The 17,303-nt window shown below is 48.4% G+C and overlaps 1 protein-coding gene across 1 annotated transcript; it reads left to right on the forward strand.

Annotated features, from left to right (window-relative positions):
* Positions 1–601: 601 nt before the first annotated feature.
* Positions 602–9,036, forward strand: LOC131839760 (keratin, type II cytoskeletal 3-like). The gene is made up of 10 exons (XM_059187488.1): positions 602–731; positions 849–1,054; positions 2,814–3,034; positions 4,084–4,144; positions 4,793–4,888; positions 5,126–5,290; positions 6,775–6,900; positions 7,514–7,734; positions 8,416–8,450; positions 8,756–9,036. Exons 1-10 carry the CDS (start codon positions 602–604, stop codon positions 9,034–9,036), a joined length of 1,542 nt encoding a protein of 513 aa, XP_059043471.1.
* The last annotated feature ends 8,267 nt before the right edge of the window (positions 9,037–17,303 follow it).

Consider the following 17,303-nt stretch of genomic DNA (forward strand, 5'->3'; position numbering starts at 1 on the left):
GAGGCTGGATGGGCTGGCAGAGTGGCCTCGGGGACATGGGTCAGGTGGAGAAATGCTGACCTGTCACTCCCAGGGAGTGAGGGTGGGGGGAGACTCTAAGTCTCTTGGGGATTAGGGATTGTGTCCAGCCCTGCAGGATGGCCCCTCTCCCAACTTGAGCTTATTTCAGGTGAGTAACCCTGGGAAAATAAAGCAATCTGGAAATTTGGGGTGATTACCAAGGTGTGTTACGAATTTTGGACTCAACTTCTTGCTGCCAGGCAAACCAAAGCTGATAATACCTCAATTAGTTGGCTGGCACCCAAAGCCAACCAAGCTCCCTGGCCCTATATAAGGGCCATCCCCAGCCCAGAACTTCAGAAGGTGTCTGAGTTTCCTCTAGCCTTTCCATCTGTCCTTCCTTTGGAATACCTTGCTGTCCACCATGAATCGCCAGGCCAGCCACAGCCAACAATATTGCAGATCTTCCAGCGGGGGCCACCGCCAGGGCTTCAGTGGCCAGTCAGCTGTAGTGTCGGGCCAGAGCCGGGTTAACTCCACCAGGTCCTCCTCAACATCCCATTCAGGCAGGGGCGGTGGTGGGTCTGCTGCCTGTGCTATGATGCGAGGAGGTTTTGGCAGCAGGAGTCTCTACAACCTTGGAGGCAACAAGAAGATTTCCATCAGCGTGGCTGGAGGCAGCTCCCGGGCTGGAGAGTTTAGGGGGACCCATAGAGGCAGTGGTTTTGGAGGTGGTGGAAGAGGGATGGGTGGGGGCTTTGGTGGAAGGGCTGGTGGCTTTGGTGGAGGAGCTGGTGGCTTTGGTGGAGCTGGTGGCTTTGGTGGAGCTGGTGGCTTTGGTGGAGCAGGTGGTTTTGGTGGGCCTGGTGGCTTTGGTGGGCCTGGTGGCTTTGGTCCTGGTGGCTTCCCCGGAGGAATCCAGGAAGTGACTGTCAACCAGAGCCTCCTGCAGCCCCTCAATGTGGAGATCGACCCCCAGATTGGACAAGTAAAGACCCAGGAGCGAGAGCAGATTAAGACCCTCAACAACAAGTTTGCCTCCTTCATTGACAAGGTGAGCCCATCTTGGGACAGCTGGACAGTGAGGAAGCCTGGCTTAACTGGGATGGTCTCTTTTTCTTCTTCTCATTGTGAATCTGAGGAAGAACTTGTGGGTTTATCCTACACCTTGCGTCCTCTGTGGCATTTCAGCAAGTGATGTTACTGCAGATGATGGAAATATTGGCTGGAGTTACCGCCCTCTCCATGTGGCCCATCACTGTGGTTTGTCAGAGGCACTGCTGGGATTGTTCATTGCCATCATGGATATCTCCTCACTATTGCCTTCTGAAACCCAAGCTCAGAATTTCCTCTCTATGCCAGAGGAGTTATGAGCTATTTCCCTTTGAAAGAGAGGCCGACTCTTCCCAAGCTGGATTTGTCTGAAAGAGGAGTTCATCTGCCATCAGCCTAAGAAGAGGGATGCAGAGAGGTTTTGGGAGGTGGGATGGGTAGGGGTAACAGATACCTCCTCCTTGGTGGTTCTCATGGGAAGACTTTGGTGTGGGGAGTTGTGGATATTGAGGTCATTTGGCATTTGTGTACTTGTGTACATGTGCAAGCAAGGCTGGGGAGATGTTTTCTAGGGATTTCTGTGCTTTGGATAGTCCATGCAAGGGCCACAATGCTAATTGTTATGGTCACCAGAGGGCATTGGGTGGCTGCTAACTGAGGATTTCATCCATACTGTTGAGTATGATGTGGCGAAATCTCTTTGTGATCCTGGGACAATATTAGGCCTTAAAGAGAGAGGATTCATAGGGACCCTTTGGGGTCCCCTCACCCTACACCTGTCCTGGGCAAAACCAAAAGAGGAAAAGCATCTTAACATTGGAATACCAGACCTTTGCAGAGGTGAAACTCTTCAAAGTCAAGTGGCCTGCTAATTGCCAGCAGATACATGGGTGTCCTGATAAAGAACTCACAGAAATGTGGAAGGCAATGTGACAATGCTGCTCCTTCAATGCTGGGCCCAAGAGCAGCTCTCAGCATCAGCTCTCATCACCCTTCAGGGGGGATTCCTGAGTCTTGGGGTCCTGAGTGTCCAGCATGAGGCCTGGCAAGAGCTCTGCAAATGTTTGTTGAATGGCCAATTGACTGGCATTTATTCCACATGTTTATGCAGTTGGCCTTGAACTTGTGTGCAGAAATGTTTTGCAGCAAATGAAAGTTTGAGACACCTTTAGCTAATGGTGCAGTTTAAATGCAGCTGAGCCTTGTATTTAACCAGGCTTGGCAGAGGGGGCTGAATCTAGGTGCATTTGGACCCTGTTCCTGGGGCAAGGGCTGCCTGAAATCCACTTCCCTATGGCTTTTGTTCTTTCCCACCTTTGTGCAGTGTACCCACCTGTACTGCAAACCTCCTCATGAGGACTATGGCCGCTCTAGGATGTTGGAATCTCCTGCTCTTTGTTGAATACTTAATGGTTGAGGAATGAATGATGGAGGGAGGAATGAATGAATGAATGAATGAATGATATAGCAGGAAGATCATCAAATATATGTATCATGAAACCTCAGTTCTGTTTTGTCACTGACCTGTGTGACCATTGTCATCTCTGGGCTTCAGTTTCCTTGTATCTGCTCAGTCGGGCTCTCACATCACACCAAAGGGCTGTCCACATGGGTTTAGCACTAAGCTATGGCAGCATTCAAAATGCAGCCCTGCTGGAGAGACAAGGAGACCCCTGGGGCTTGGTTTGGGGAAGTCATGAGCCTGCATGACTGGAGCTGGCTCCAGACAGCTCCTCAATGCTCTTCTCATTGGGCTGCAGGTGCGCTTCCTGGAGCAGCAGAACAAGGTCCTGGAGACCAAGTGGAGCCTCCTACAGGAGCAGGGCTCTGGTTCTAATACCAACAACAACAGCCTAGAGCCTTTTTTTGAGAACTACATCAGCAGCCTCAAGGCCTTCCTGGATGGGCTGCACTTGGAGAAGGACAAGCTGCAGGGTGAGCTGAGGGGCATGGAGGAGATGGTGGAAGACTTCAAGAAGAGGTATGTGCTGCTCAGTCCCAGGGTATGGTGGCGGGGGGTGGGGGATGGAGCTGGAGGGTGGGAGGGGCAGATGGCAGGAGGCCTATTCTCCAGTTTAGCTCTGTTCCAGTTGGCTGCAAGCTTGGAAGAATTACCCCATCCTCTTTGACTCTCAATAGCCCAGTCTGTAAAAGAGAGGCTCATGGCTTGCTTGAGGCCGAAGTCCTTTGGAGACTTTAATGAAAGGGCACAGACATATAATTTGGGGAGTTCCAACACACCCTGAAACTCATTTATGAACCTAACAGACTCAGAAAGCATTGTCTGTCCTCCCTGGGCTAGATTCTCTTCAAGTTCCCCTTCAAATAGGAATTTTATTTCCCCTGTCAATAAACCTCTCAGTGAGTAGCAACTTGCTGTGCCTTGGTCAAGCTCCATTCTGCCACTAATGAACTCTGTGAGCTTGGGCAAGTACCTCAGCTTCTCTGTGTTGCAGTTTCCTCACTGTAAAATGGAAATAGTAGAAGTATTGACCCTATTTGTTGTAATGAAGATGGGATGAGTTAATACAAGCATAATTCATGAAGCAGGACCTGGCACATTCTTAGCAACCCATTCTTGGTTTTCATTAATTCAGAAAATATCTACTGGGAGACCATGGGGCTACTATACTTGCTATACACAGAGTTTTCACCACACATCTCCCCCTGAAAGCTCCTAGCAGCTCAGTCATCTCCCTTTGCTTATATAAATGGTTTAAAAAAAACCTCCCAAGTTCTCCAGGAAGCCTTCTGGGATTAATCAAAATAGGACCCCAGTAGGATGAGGCTCCTACTGTAGTGTCCAGTAATTACCATCACCATTACTACATGGTACCTGGCACATAGTTGATGCTCAGTAAAGTCTGTTGAATGAACTCTCATCTGAATCCAGAAGGCTTTGCATTGCACCGACGCATGTCTTGAGCTAAACTGGCAGAGGTCCTGAGTCCATGTTACTTCTGAGAATTGCTCGGGGACCATGGGGGCATGCCAGAGAAGGCAGATCCAAAGGGGACTCTTATCTCACAGGTATGAAGAGGAGATCAACAAACGTACAGCTGTGGAGAATGACTTCGTACTCTTGAAGAAGGTGAAGGATCTCTTCCCTTCCCTCCCAGCCCAAAGCTCCAAAAGCAGAGTGGTTTAAAGGTTGAGGGGAAGCAGAGTTTAGTCTTGCTAAGCGAAGGGTCTTCTTTAGGCCATGTAGGTGAGGGCTTGGGCTAGGGAGGGAGCCTGTAGAGCAGGGCAGGCAGGAGTAGGGCCTGAAGATTCTATGCAGCAGGCTATAAAAGGCCTACCAGACTTTGGCCATGCTCCTTCTCCTCATGGGCCCATGGGGTTTATGAATTTGGTTAGGCCTTGAGTTTTGATTACAAATAGGTTTTTGTTTTTTTCAAGAACACATTCTCAGGAGCTATTTAAACAGAAGTTTTGAGTATTGCAAATTTAGATTCTCCCTCAGGCCTTTCTCACAAACCCTCCACACCTAGGCCCAGTATGGTGGCCTCGGCCCCGCTCACTTTGCCCCTCTAAGCCTTTTGCCTCTTCTGCTCCTCTCTGTTGGGTATTTGCCAGGCCAGCCTGACAGACAGTGGTCTAGTCCTGTTATGATATGTCTGCCTGGGCCTCATTTCTGAGTGGGAGCTCTCAGGGGGCAGGCTCTTGTGGCCCCTTCGTCAGGGCTCAGGACTGGGCCAGCCCACACGTTGGCAGGGACAGTAACTGAGCTGTCCCTCAGGATGTTGATGCTGCCTACATGACCAAAGTGGAACTGGAGGCCAAGGTGGAGACTGTGACAGATGAGATCAACTTCCTGAAGGCTCTCTATGATGCCGTAAGTCTGCTCCTCACCTGCAAGTCTCTGACCCACCTGCTTTCCACCTCCTGGAGAAGAAGGCTCTCACCAGAGCTTTAGCAGGAGGCCCTTGAGTCACATCTGTGCTTCTGATAAAAGTGATACCTTCCCACCTGGTCCTCAGACTCAACTCCTCCTGAGCTGATGGATCCCTGTCTTTTGGGGATCCCTGGTGTGGGTCTGCTCAGGAATAAGCATGTCTATCTGGCTCTGCAGGAGTTGTCCCAGATGCAGTCAGACACCAGTGACACGTCCGTGGTGCTGTCCATGGACAACAACCGCTGCCTGGACCTGGACAGCATCATCTCTGAGGTCCGTGCCCAGTACGAGGCGATCGCCCAAAGAAGCAAGGCCGAGGCTGAGGCGCTGTACCAGAGCAAGGTGGGCGACACCATCCTGTAACTCTGGGGACTCTCACTTCCCCATCAAGCTACCTGGGCAGCCATTGCCTCTGAGTCATTCTCTTCTATATCTCCAGTGGGTGCTTCCCCACTGGTCTGGTGTCCCCCACATCCATCTCCCCTCTTTTAAAGATTTTATTTATTTATTTGATAAAGAGAAAGAGACAGAGGACACAAGCAGAGGAGTGACAGGCAGAGGGAGAAGCAGGCTCCCCACTGAGCAGGGAGCCCCATGCGGGATCTGGTCCCAGGCCTCTGGGATAATGACTTGAGCTGAAGGCAGATGCTTAACTGACTGAGTCACCTAGGTGTCCCTGCATCTCCCTTCCTAATCAGAGAGCTCTGACTTTGCTGTAACTTGGTGCTTCTCAACAGGAAGGGAAGGCAAGATTTTTCTCCCAGGAGCTATATGGAAAAGTCTGCAGACAGTTTTGGTTGTGGGTGGGAATCAGGGGTTGCCAGAGGAGTCTAGTGGATAGCCTAGAGGCCAGGGATGCTGTTAAACATCCTACAATGCATGACCCCACCTCCCAACAAAAAAAATTATCCTACCTAAAATGTTAGTAGTGCCAAGGTGGAGAAATCGTTAGTCCCTCTGGCTGCATTCCCTTTATTGCTGGGGACACTTCCATTACTCCTCCTGGACCTTGTCATTGTGTGCTCTGATTTGATCACACTGAGGGGTTGAAGCTAGTGTCTGGAAAGAAGACGGGGGAAGGAGAAGGAGACTGAGCAAAGGGACCCCAGAACTTGTGTCTGTCCCCCTCCTTCCATCCCAAATCTGAATGGGGCATAAGTAGGTCCATATATTGTTGACTCTTCTGGCTTTTCTTTCTTCTTCTTCTTTTTTTTTAAAGGTTTATTTATTTATTTATTTGACAGACAGAGATCACAAGTAGGCAGAGAGACAGGCAGAGAGAGAGGAGGAAGCAGGCCCCCTGCTGAGCAGAGAGCCCTATGTGGGGCTTGATCCCAGGACCCTGGGATCATGACCTGAGCCAAAGGCAGAGGCTTTAACCCACTGAGCCACCCAGGCACCCCCTCTTCTGGTTTTTCTGCCCAAGGAGGGACAGACTGCTGGTGAAGAAAATGGTTCTAGCATCTGAAATGTTTGCATTCAAGTTCCAGCACTTTCACTTGATAGCTAGATGAGTTCAGTCATGGAACTTAAGCAATCTGTGTCTCAGTTTTCCCATGCATAAAATGGAGATAATCATACCTTTCTCATCAAGTAGTTGTGAAGTATAAGGAGATAAAGCACAGGGCTGGGTGCAAAGTGTCTGTTCCACGAACACAGTCACGGTGCTAAAAGCCAGGTCCCCGGGTGCAGAGGAGAGTACCTGGTTCCTCCAGCTGACTGACCTCGCACAGTCACGTGTCTGTGTTTTGGTTTTCCTGGTTGGGTTAGGGGATCCGTAAGGACTCTGCTGGCTTTCTGAAAGGGGAACTCTTTCCTGGCCACAGCTAGGGGAGCTGCAGACCACAGCCGGCAGACACGGGGATGATCTGAAGAGCACCAAGAGTGAGATCATGGAGCTCAACAGGATGATCCAGAAGCTGCGGGTGGAGATCGAGAGTTTCAAGAAGCAGGTGAGAAGAGGAGGAAGAGCGTATGTCTGAGATTGCGGGCTCATGCTTGCACCGTAACACTCAGGGCTCAGCACTTACTCCAGTGAAATCTTGTCCTAGACTCGCACGTGCTAAGGTGGACCAGGTGCAGTTCTGGGCTGGGTCCTGAACAAAGGTCCCGTCATCCCTCTGGAGTCTGGTGGCTGATGGGGGTCAGAAATACTGAACACCGGCAGGACTAGGGAGGTTGGGAAAAGAAGCTGATTGTGTGAACACTGAAATGGGAAAGTAGCCTGGGAAGGCTACTTGTGCTAGGGCTGAGAGAAAGTTTCTTTGATGATTCGGGAAGACTTGGAGGAGGGAGGTCCTCAGAAGATTCTGTCTCTTACCATGAAAGGGGAGAAGGTAAAGGAAGAGTCTGACTCCTTCTGAGCTGGGCTAGGTTCTTGAGTCCAGGTGTCGCTAATCTCACTCCTTGATGGGCTAGGGCCCAGATGGAGGCCCAGGCTTTACCTCTATGGGCTGTGGCTTCCTCATCTGCCCTACGTGAGGGGACCCATATGCAGGCACCAAGCACACAGTGCAGGCCCTCAGTATATGAATCTAAATTGGACTCCTGGCACCCTGTACCCAGAATGCCAACCTGCAGACGGCCATCGCTGATGCAGAGCAGCGTGGGGAGCTGGCCCTCAAGGATGCCAATGTCAAGCTTCAGGACCTCCAGGCCGCCCTGCAGCAGGCCAAGGAGGACCTGGCCCGACTGCTGCGTGAGTACCAGGAGCTGATGAATGTCAAGCTGGCCCTGGACGTGGAGATCGCTACCTACCGGACCCTCCTGGAGGGCGAGGAGTGCAGGTTAGTGGGAGTCCCTCTGGTTCCCAAGAGGCCGAGGGACCTGGTGGTTTTGCTGCCTGAGCCTGCTGCCAGGTACCCTGTGGCTGCGTGTGCTCATCGCTAGAGGTGGCGCCAAGCCCTTGGCAGGCCCAGCCTCCTCCTCTTCAGGGCTGCAAGATGCTACCAGACCTCCAGGAGAGCTATGTCCCCATGCAATAGTGAGACCCCAGAGTCTTATGTTGCATGGGCTTTTCCCTCCTTCTTGTCTTATGTTTTGGTTGTAGAATACATGTCTGCAAACAACAGTCATAGGCAGAAAGATTATTTCTAGGCAATTTCTTTATTATTGCCTTAATTGTAGGTTTCCGTAGAGTAGGTTCCTGTAGCCTAGCCCTTAGGTAAGGACCCTAGCCTATGTGGATTCAAATAATATTCACTGAATAAAGAGGATCCTGAGGAGTGGGAAGAGGAGGCCTGGGCCAGGGAGTGCTCCTCAGCTGTGACTCTATGGAATGTTAGTGGAAAGGGCAAGAACTGAAGTTCAACTTGACCCAATAGAAAAAAGGAACGCATGCCATGATTTTTCAAGTAACTACCATCCTATTTCTTACTGTTAGCATCAATTGTTGACCTAGGTAAGGTGCATCTGGGGAAGGGAGGTGCTGCACAGGTCACTGACACTGGGGTTTGGTCTTCCTACAGGATGTCTGGAGAGTGCCAGAGTTCCGTGTCCATCGGTGAGGACCCAGGGTTTTCTCTGGGAAGGGGTTGGATGGCTGGGAATAATGCTTCTCCAATCCGGGGCCAGAGCCCATGAGAGAGCAACCTAGCTGCAGGCTGGAAGAGATTTCTGGTGGTGGCCTGAGTAACCCCGGGGCTCTGAGTCTCTGGGGCCAACCTCCTACCTCTGCCGGCCGCTGGCCATCTCCACCCTGTGCAGAGTTTCAGTCGGTCGGACCTCGGGGAACCCAGAGGGCAGAGGGGGTACCTCCGGGACTAAAGCACGCTCCACAGACTCCCTGATCCCAGATGCTCTTTGCAGAGATGGTGCACAACAGCAGCAGCAGCGGTGGCAATGGCAGCGGGGGATCCCTGGGAGCCGGTGCCCTGGAAGGCGGAGCTCTGGGAGGCGGAGCTTCAACCCGTGGGGGCCGGGGCCGTGGGGGCCTGGGCTCAGTGGGGGGCTCTGTGGTGCGAGGCGGCGGCTTCTCTGGTTCTGGCAGTTCTGGCGGCTCTTGTGCTGTCAGCGGAGGCGGCAGCCACAGCTCAAGCCGCAACTCGCAAAGCTCCTCCCAGAGCCAGCGGTCCCACCACAAATTCTGAATGGGGGTCCAAGATGTCCCCGGACCCCTTCACCTGCCCAAACATCTGCATCTTCTGACCTGTGCCCTGGAGCCTCACCTTTCCAGACGACTGGCATTGTAGTCCAGAATTTGCTGGGAAGGTTGATCTGCACAAAGCCAGGCTGAGGGGCCGGGCCCGGGAGGTGGATGGATACATCTCCTATGCCTCACAGGTGCCCCCACTCCAGCCCCACATCCCATTGCCTTATGGAAAAGCCTCAGCCAACCCCTGCATGCACCTCTTTCCCCATCTTGCAGCCAGCTGTCCACCCCCCCCCCCGCCCCACCTCCTGCTGGTGCTTTGATTTCCCAGAGTGATACTTGTCCCTTTTTGACTCCCAGAAAAGAACTCTCTATTCTGTATCTTCAATAAACTGCATTGTGTTTCAGACACGGTGGTAGAATTTTCATTTTGGATTAGAGGGTCACTGGCTTTAATGGAGCAGTACTATTCACACAGGGAGTTCTGGCCTGAGCCTGGAGGAAGACTCTAGGGAGGAAGTTCTAGAGTTCTCAGGCAGGAGAGGCATGCTTTTCAGCTATCAGATACTAGCCAGGATACAGATCGACTTCTTCTTCTCCTTTTTTTTTTTCTTTTCTTTTTTAAAAGATTTTATTTATTTATTTGTCAGACAGAGATCGCAAGTAGGCAGAGAGGCAGGCAGAGAGAGAAGGAGGGGAAGCAGGCTCCCTGCTGAGCAGAGAGCCGGATGTGGGGCTCGATCCCAGGACCCTGAGATCATGACCTGAGCTGAAGGCAGAGGCTTTAACCCACTGAGCCAGCCAGGCGTCCCCAGATCAACTTTTTTAATTAATAAGATTTTGAATTCTTAAAAATTTCATTACATTTGAAAAAAGTTTAGGTTAGATTTCCTTGCTTTTCAGTAATTCCAGGTAGGTCTGAAATTGTCCGTTAATTGTAACTCATTGTAATCGAATGAGTTGCTGGTAGACAAATATTTTCAAAAAGCAGTGATAAATATTCAAATGTTTTATATAAAAAAATTACATATGCCAAGGGTGTATTTTATGTTTGATTTATTTTGGGGTGAAGCCTTCCAATATGAAGAGTTATGAGAGCTGACAAAGAACGTAGAATAGCCTCATGGCTGGTCTCCCCCTACTCCTACACCAGACACAGCACACCATCAAGGCGGATCTGGAGGCACTTGGACAGAATAGAAGCTCAGTGCAGGGCCAGGGAGCCCCTCTCAAATCAGGGATGCGTAGGTGGGAGAAGCAAAATAAAAGGTGAACAAACATATGAGTACGTGCAGGAGTACCTTCCTTATAAATCATGGTCCTCATTAGCATAAAGGACTGACAAAGGATGTCAGATAAGCAGAAAGAGGAGACACACCTTATAGTGATCACAGACATTCTTATCTAAGTAAACACACACTTGCAGGAGGGCCAGGTGCTCACCAGGCTACAGAAACACAGCACACAAGTGCAGCTTTGACTGAGAACATTCTGACTCTAGAGTGGAAAGTTTACCTGGAACAGCCAGAACAGTCAGAGAGAGAGAAGGGTGGGGACTGTCCCACCGCAGCTGGTCCTCACCGGGATTGTAGCCTCACCTCTCAAAAGCAAACCCACTGTTGGCTATACCCCCGCCCTGGCCAGTAAATGTAGCTCGGAGAGAGGTACCTTTAGCCTCATGACTCATTTCATATGTACAAGAAATCGCCACATTCCTTTAAGCAGAATGGTTAAAGAAGAAAGCTTTCCGCATCTTTCATATGATTTAAAAATATCATCCTGGGTCAGGCCTGGGCTACACAACCTGGAATGCTGTCTCAGAAAATGGCACAGAGAGGGCAGGTTAGAAATGAACTAAGTGATAACTCTTGACATATGTGTAGATTTTAAGCTGTACCATTCCTACTTTCCCTTGGTAACTTATGATAAGTATGCCATTAATAAATTCATTCTGAGCTGAAAAAAAAAAAAAAACCACAGCACCGTGTTTTCTGGCTCATGATGCCATTCTGATTTGTTAAGGGAATCTGGATGGAAAATACAGTTTGGCTCACTGAAATTTGCATATATTGTGCAGCAATATATATAACCTTTGTTAAAACCGATGCCCTCCATCCAAAACCATAAGATACCTAGGAATAAACCTAACCAAAGAGACACAGAATCTATACTCAGAAAACTATAAAGTACTCATGAAAGAAATTGAGGAAGACACAAAGAAATGGAAAAATGTTCCATGCTCCTGGATTGGAAGAATAAATATTGTGAAAATGTCTATGCTACCTAAAGCAATCTACACATTTAATGCAATTCCTATCAAAGTACCATCCATCTTTTTCAAAGAAATGGAACAAATAATGCTAAAATTTATATGGAACCAGAAAAGACCTCGAATAGCCAAAGGGATATTGAAAAAGAAAGCCAACGTTGGTGGCATCACAATTCCGGACTTCAAGCTCTATTACAAAGCTGTCATCATCAAGACAGCATGGTACTGGCACAAAAACAGACACATAGATCAATGGAACAGAATAGAGAGCCCAGAAATAGACCCTCAAATCTATGGTCAACTAATCTTCGACAAAGCAGGAAAGAATGTCCAATGGAAAAAAGACAGCCTTTTCAATAAATGGTGCTGGGAAAATTGGACAGCCACATGCAGAAAAATGAAATTGGACCATTTCCTTACACCACGCACAAAAATAGACTCAAAATGGATGAAGGACCTCAATGTACGAAAGGAATCCATCAAAATCCTTGAGGAGAACACGGGCAGCAACCTCTTCGACCTCTGCCGCAGCAACATCTTCCTAGGAACAACGCAAAAGGCAAGGGAAGCAAGGGAAAAAATGAACTACTGGGATTTCATCAAGATCAAAAGCTTTTGCACAGCAAAGGAAACAGTTAACAAAATCAAAAGACAACTGACAGAATGGGAGAAGATATTTGCAAACGACATATCAGATAAAGGACTAGTGTCCAGAATCTATAAAGAACTTAGCAAACTCAACACCCAAAGAACAAATAATCCAATCAAGAAATGGGCAGAGGACATGAACAGACATTTCTGCAAAGAAGACATCCAGATGGCGAACAGACACATGAAAAAGTGCTCCATATCACTCGGCATCAGGGAAATACAAATCAAAACCACAATGAGATATCACCTCACACCAGTCAGAATGGCTAAAATCAACAAGTCAGGAAATGACAGATGCTGGCGAGGATGCGGAGAAAGGGGAACCCTCCTACACTGTTGGTGGGAATGCAAGCTGGTGCAGCCACTCTGGAAAACAGCAGGTTCCTCAAAATGTTGAAAATAGAACTGCCCTATGACCCAGCAATTGCACTATTGGGTATTTACCCTAAAGATACAAATGTAGTGATCCAAAGGGGCACATGCACCCGAATGTTTATAGCAGCAATGTCCACAATAGCCAAACTATGGAAAGAACCTAGATGTCCATCAACAGATGAATGGATCAAGAAGATGTGGTATATATACACAATGGAATACTATGCAGCCATCAAAAGAAATGAAATCTTGCCATTTGCAACAACATGGATGGAACTAGAGCGTATCATGCTTAGCGAAATAAGTCAAGCAGAGAAAGACAACTATCATATGATCTCCCTGATATGAGGAAGTGGTGATGCAACATGGAGGCTTAAGTGGGTAGAAGAAGAATCAATGAAACAAGATGGGATTGGGAGGGAGACAAACCATAAGTGACTCTTAATCTCACAAAACAAACTGAGGGTTGCCGAGGGGAGGGGGTTTGGGAGAAGGGGTTGGGATTATGGACATTGGGGAGGGCATGTGATTTGGTGAGTGCTGTGAAGTGTGTAAACCTGGTGATTCACAGACCTGTACCCCTGGGGATAAAAATATATGTTTATAAAAAATAAAAAAATTAAAATTAAAAAAAAAAATATATGTTTATAAAAAATAAAAAAATTATAAAAGCAAAAAAAAAAAAAAAACCGATGCCCTCTTGTGATTTGCCTGGCACTCTGCTAGTAGCTTTTTTTTTTTGTTTTTAATGAATTAACTCCTTCAATCTTCACAGAGGCAGGCAGCGTTATTATCTCTACTTTACAAATGGGGAAACTGAGGCACAGAGAGATTTTTTTTTTTTTTAAGTGGTGGAGCCAAGATTCAAGCTCTAACAGCCAAACTCCAAAGCATCCTGAAACTGTCTCGTAAAGCAGGAAGTAATACAGCGCGGCGGGAAGTTCTCAGGCTTTAGAGGCAAGCCGGCCTGGTGTGATCTGGGTCTCCTCCTTGCAAGCTGTGTCACTGCAGGCAGGCTGCTTGATACCTGGCCCCGTGCTAAATCTCAGCAATAAAATGAGGTTGTTGGGGTTGAATGATGTCATCTGTTTAACTCCTGGCACACTGTGAAAGCTCAGTAAAGTGTCATTACTTTTTATGGAAAACATTTTTTTTTTTTAAGATTTTATTTATTTGTTTGACACAGAGAGAGAGAGATCACAAGTAGGCAGAGAGGCAGGCAGAGAGAGAGGAGAAAGCAGGCTCCCCGCTGAGCAGAGAGCCCAATGTGGGGCTGGATCCCAGGATCCTGAGATCATGACCTGAGCTGAAGGCAGAGGCTTAACCCACTGAGCCACCCAGGCGCCCCTGGAAAACATTTCAGGAACCCACCTATTCTTTAAAGGAGGTAAGGGTGACAAACTGTTAATTCCTTTCATTTGTGTCTCTCCCATCACCGGCAAAGTGAGACATGACCTGGGAGTTTCCCACAGCTCTCATATTCTGCCCCCCACCCACAACGGATTTGTGGTTTTGGTCCCCACTGCAGCACTAACTAGCCCTGTAACCTTGAGTCTCTCCCATTTTCCTCTTTGACCCAGCATATAGAAACATCCTCTGCCAGACAATCCCAGTCCCCTACCAGGGCCTTGAAGTTTCTCTTGGAAGTCGATCCTGGTCTAACCCTAATTTTCCTTTGGGCCCACACCTGGGTAGCTGCTCCTTTTGCCTCAGAGACAAGAGAGTTGCCAGCTTTATAAACGGGTGTATAAATAGTCATGACTTCAAGCATTTTGGATGGAGGAGCACAATATGCCTGGAACAACATTATCTCTGGACCGTGGCCATGAGAATGTGCAGGGCTGGCCTGAGACTTTGGGAGGGCTTGAGGGCCCAGAGCACCTGTTAAGTTTTAGGAGAAAGAGAGACATTGCCTAATAGTTTCTGGGTAGGTCCTGGGATACTCGTCAAAGGATATCAGAAGTGGGGGTCCTGGCTGGTTTGGAGCCTGAGGAGAAGCTTGAAGGCTTCGTCGTTACTAAAAACATCTACCATAACCCAGAAGTCAGGAGAAAGACTCCCCAGGGGTGTTCCTGTGTGCCCGGCACCGCCTTCTAAACCTACTAGGCAGGGCCTATTAGAGGTGGGAAGTGGGGCTCCCCCATGTCCATCTCCCCCAGGCTGCAGGAGCACGGAGGCTGTGGGAATTCTTCAAAGGCTCATGTTCTTTTTGGTTTTGGAGGTAGGGCACCCAAGCTCCAGTTCTCTGCACCAACCACGTTCCCTGTCACCTTGACTAAGTCCTTTCTCTCTTTGTAGCTATTCTCTTTTGTAAAAGGAAGGCTCTGGGCTGGTGGTCTCTGTCATCCATCCAGGTTTGACATTCTTCTGTAGGGAGAATAATAGTCTCAGGGTGTGGAGGCCAAGACCAGGAGCTTTGATTCAGTCCCAGGACACTGCTTTCTCTGATCCCTGTCACATCATTGCCTTCCTCTGTTGCCCAGGGGTCTAAAAACTCCCATTTGAGGGAGATTAAAAGCATCCATACCTACACTAGTACTGCAGCTGTCCCCTCCTTCCTAGGCGGGCTGGTAACTGAAATTCTTCCACCCTCCCTTTCTCTGTCCCCACACCCCTGCCGTACGTGGGTGCTGCTCAGTGATATCCACCTCCAGACCTGGGAGATGCAGGCTGAGATGGGGAGCAGATCTGCAGGGGCTGTCCCTGCCGGTCATGCCAGCAACTCCTCTTGAACCCTGCCTCCCGCTGCTGCCCGAGACTGTGATTCGGTGCCTGATAAGTGCCCTGGGCCTCACCCTCTTGGCAGCCCTCGGTTTCAGTACCTGGGAGACCAGCAGGGCCAGTTCAAGCCTTCCATTGACTCGCCCCTTTCCTTTAAGGAGAGAGCTGGTGGCAGGTGGGCAGAGTATGAAGGGAAGGAAGGGGACATCTCTTTCACCAGAGAGCTTACCTCTTCTGCAATACATGTGGGTATCGGAGTGGTTCAAATCTCCGCACCACCGTTCTCATCTGTGCATTCTTTTTTTTTTTTTTTTAAATAATGGAAAATGATTCTTTTAATGTACTGTTGGAATTGGTTTACAAGTGTTTTATTGAAAATTCTTTTAAAAAAATTAAATTAATTTATTTATTTTCAGAAAAACAGTATTCATTATTTTTTCACCACACCCAATGCTCCATGCAATCCGTGCCCTCTATAATACCCATCACCTGGTACCCCAACCTCCCACCCACCCCCGCCACTTCAAACCCCTCAGATTGTTTTTCAGAGTCCATAGTCTCTCATGATTCACCTCCCCTTCCAATTTCCCCCAACTCCCGCATTCTTGAACAAGTTCCTTGATCTCTCCAAGTCTCTTTTCCCCACCTGTAAAATGAGTGCGATTGTCAGAACGACTTCCGACTTCTGTCCTTTCTCCAGCTCCTTTAGGTGTAGGGTTAGGTTGTGTACTTGAGACCGCTCTTGTTTCTTGAGAAAGGCTTGTATGGAACTAGAGGGTATTAGGCTGAGAAAAATAAGTCAATCAGAAAAAGACAATTATCAATATGATCTCTCTGATATGAGGAATTTGAGAGGCAGGGTGGAGGGTCGTGGGGGGTAGGGAGGTAAAAAAACGAAACAAGATGGGATCGGAAGGGAGACAAACCATAAGAGATTCTTAATCTCAGGAAACAAACTGACGGGGGTTGCTAGGGGGGCTAGAGGGTGGGGGATAGGAATAGGGTGGTGGGGTTATGGACATTGAGGAGGGTATGTGCTATGGTGAGTGCTGTGAAGTGTGTAAGCCTGATGAAATCACAGACTTGAACTCCTGAAACAAATAATACATTATATGTTTATCTTTTAAGATTTTATTTATTTATTTGACAGACAGAGATCACAAGTAGGCAGAGAGGCAGGTAGGGGTGGGGAAGCAGGTGGTGGGGGGTGGAGGGGGAGCAGGCTCCCTGCTAAGCAGAGAGCCCGAAGCGGGGCTTGATCCCAGGACCCTGAGATCATGACCTGAGCCAAACACAGAGGCTTAACCCACTGAGCCACCCAGGCGCCCCAATATATTATATGCTAATTTAAAAAAAAGAATGACTTCCTTATGTTGATTTTTAGTTTGAGACTTTCCATGTTTTAGACCTAGTACTGTGCATGGCCCACTGAAAAAGTACTCTGTAAGAGGTTAACTATTATTATGATGCTCATTATTATTCTTTTGTCCTCAGCCTGAATAGAATCTCAAGAGGCCATTTCATTGGTTCTTCTTCCTTCAAGCCAGTGATTCCCAAACTTGGCTGCCCATTAAGACCCTCTGGGACCTTTAAAAAATTCCAGAGCCTAGACTACACTCCAGACTGGTAAAATCCTGGTCTGGGGTGAGGAGAGCTGGAGGAGGTACAGGCATCAGTTGTTGCTGAAGATCTCCAGGGGATCCCAACCTGTAGCGAGTTTAGCAATCACTATTCTTTGTCATCCAACCAGTGGAGGGGTTTCCTTTAGGGATAGCAGTTTGTTCCAGAAACCTCATCCAGCATTTAATATTATTTGAGGTCAAGTATCTCCTTTGGGACTATTAAAAATCTCTCATGCATCACCTTGACTCAATTTTCTCTTACTTTGAGGGAGTAGAGAATAACCATCACCCTATAGCAAAGGCTCAGGGAGTAGTATTTGCTGGGTCCCCCACCCCTAAGCCTTTGAGGGGGTGACAGCAGCCTACGGGGACCATCCAGCTGACAAGAGATAGACTGGGGTGTTGGCATTGAGTGTTGGTAACTGGTCACAGCCAGAGACCAAAGAAGCTTTCTAAACTCTGTCTGGAACTTCCTCTTTTATTTTATCATAATTTAGTAATTCCCTATATTCAGCATAGGGGTAAATATAATCCTTGGTGAGCTTCCTATTTATTTAGTTGGCAGGAGAGACGCATGAGAAGGGGTTAATGATGCGCATTCCTCATGGCAGGGGTTGAAAGTGAGTG

The sequence above is a fragment of the Mustela lutreola genome, chromosome 8, assembly GCF_030435805.1.
Source record: "Mustela lutreola isolate mMusLut2 chromosome 8, mMusLut2.pri, whole genome shotgun sequence".
Taxonomy (NCBI): domain Eukaryota; kingdom Metazoa; phylum Chordata; class Mammalia; order Carnivora; family Mustelidae; genus Mustela; species Mustela lutreola.

Coding starts and splice junctions, on each gene's coding strand:
- LOC131839760 (XM_059187488.1), top strand. CDS start 602: ATGCGAGGAGGTTTTGGCAGCAGGAGTCTCTACAACCTTGGAGGCAAC. Junction 4,889..5,125: donor TGAAGGCTCTCTATGATGCC/GTAAGTCTGCTC, acceptor CTGGCTCTGCAG/GAGTTGTCCCAGATGCAGTC. Junction 5,291..6,774: donor AGGCGCTGTACCAGAGCAAG/GTGGGCGACACC, acceptor TCCTGGCCACAG/CTAGGGGAGCTGCAGACCAC.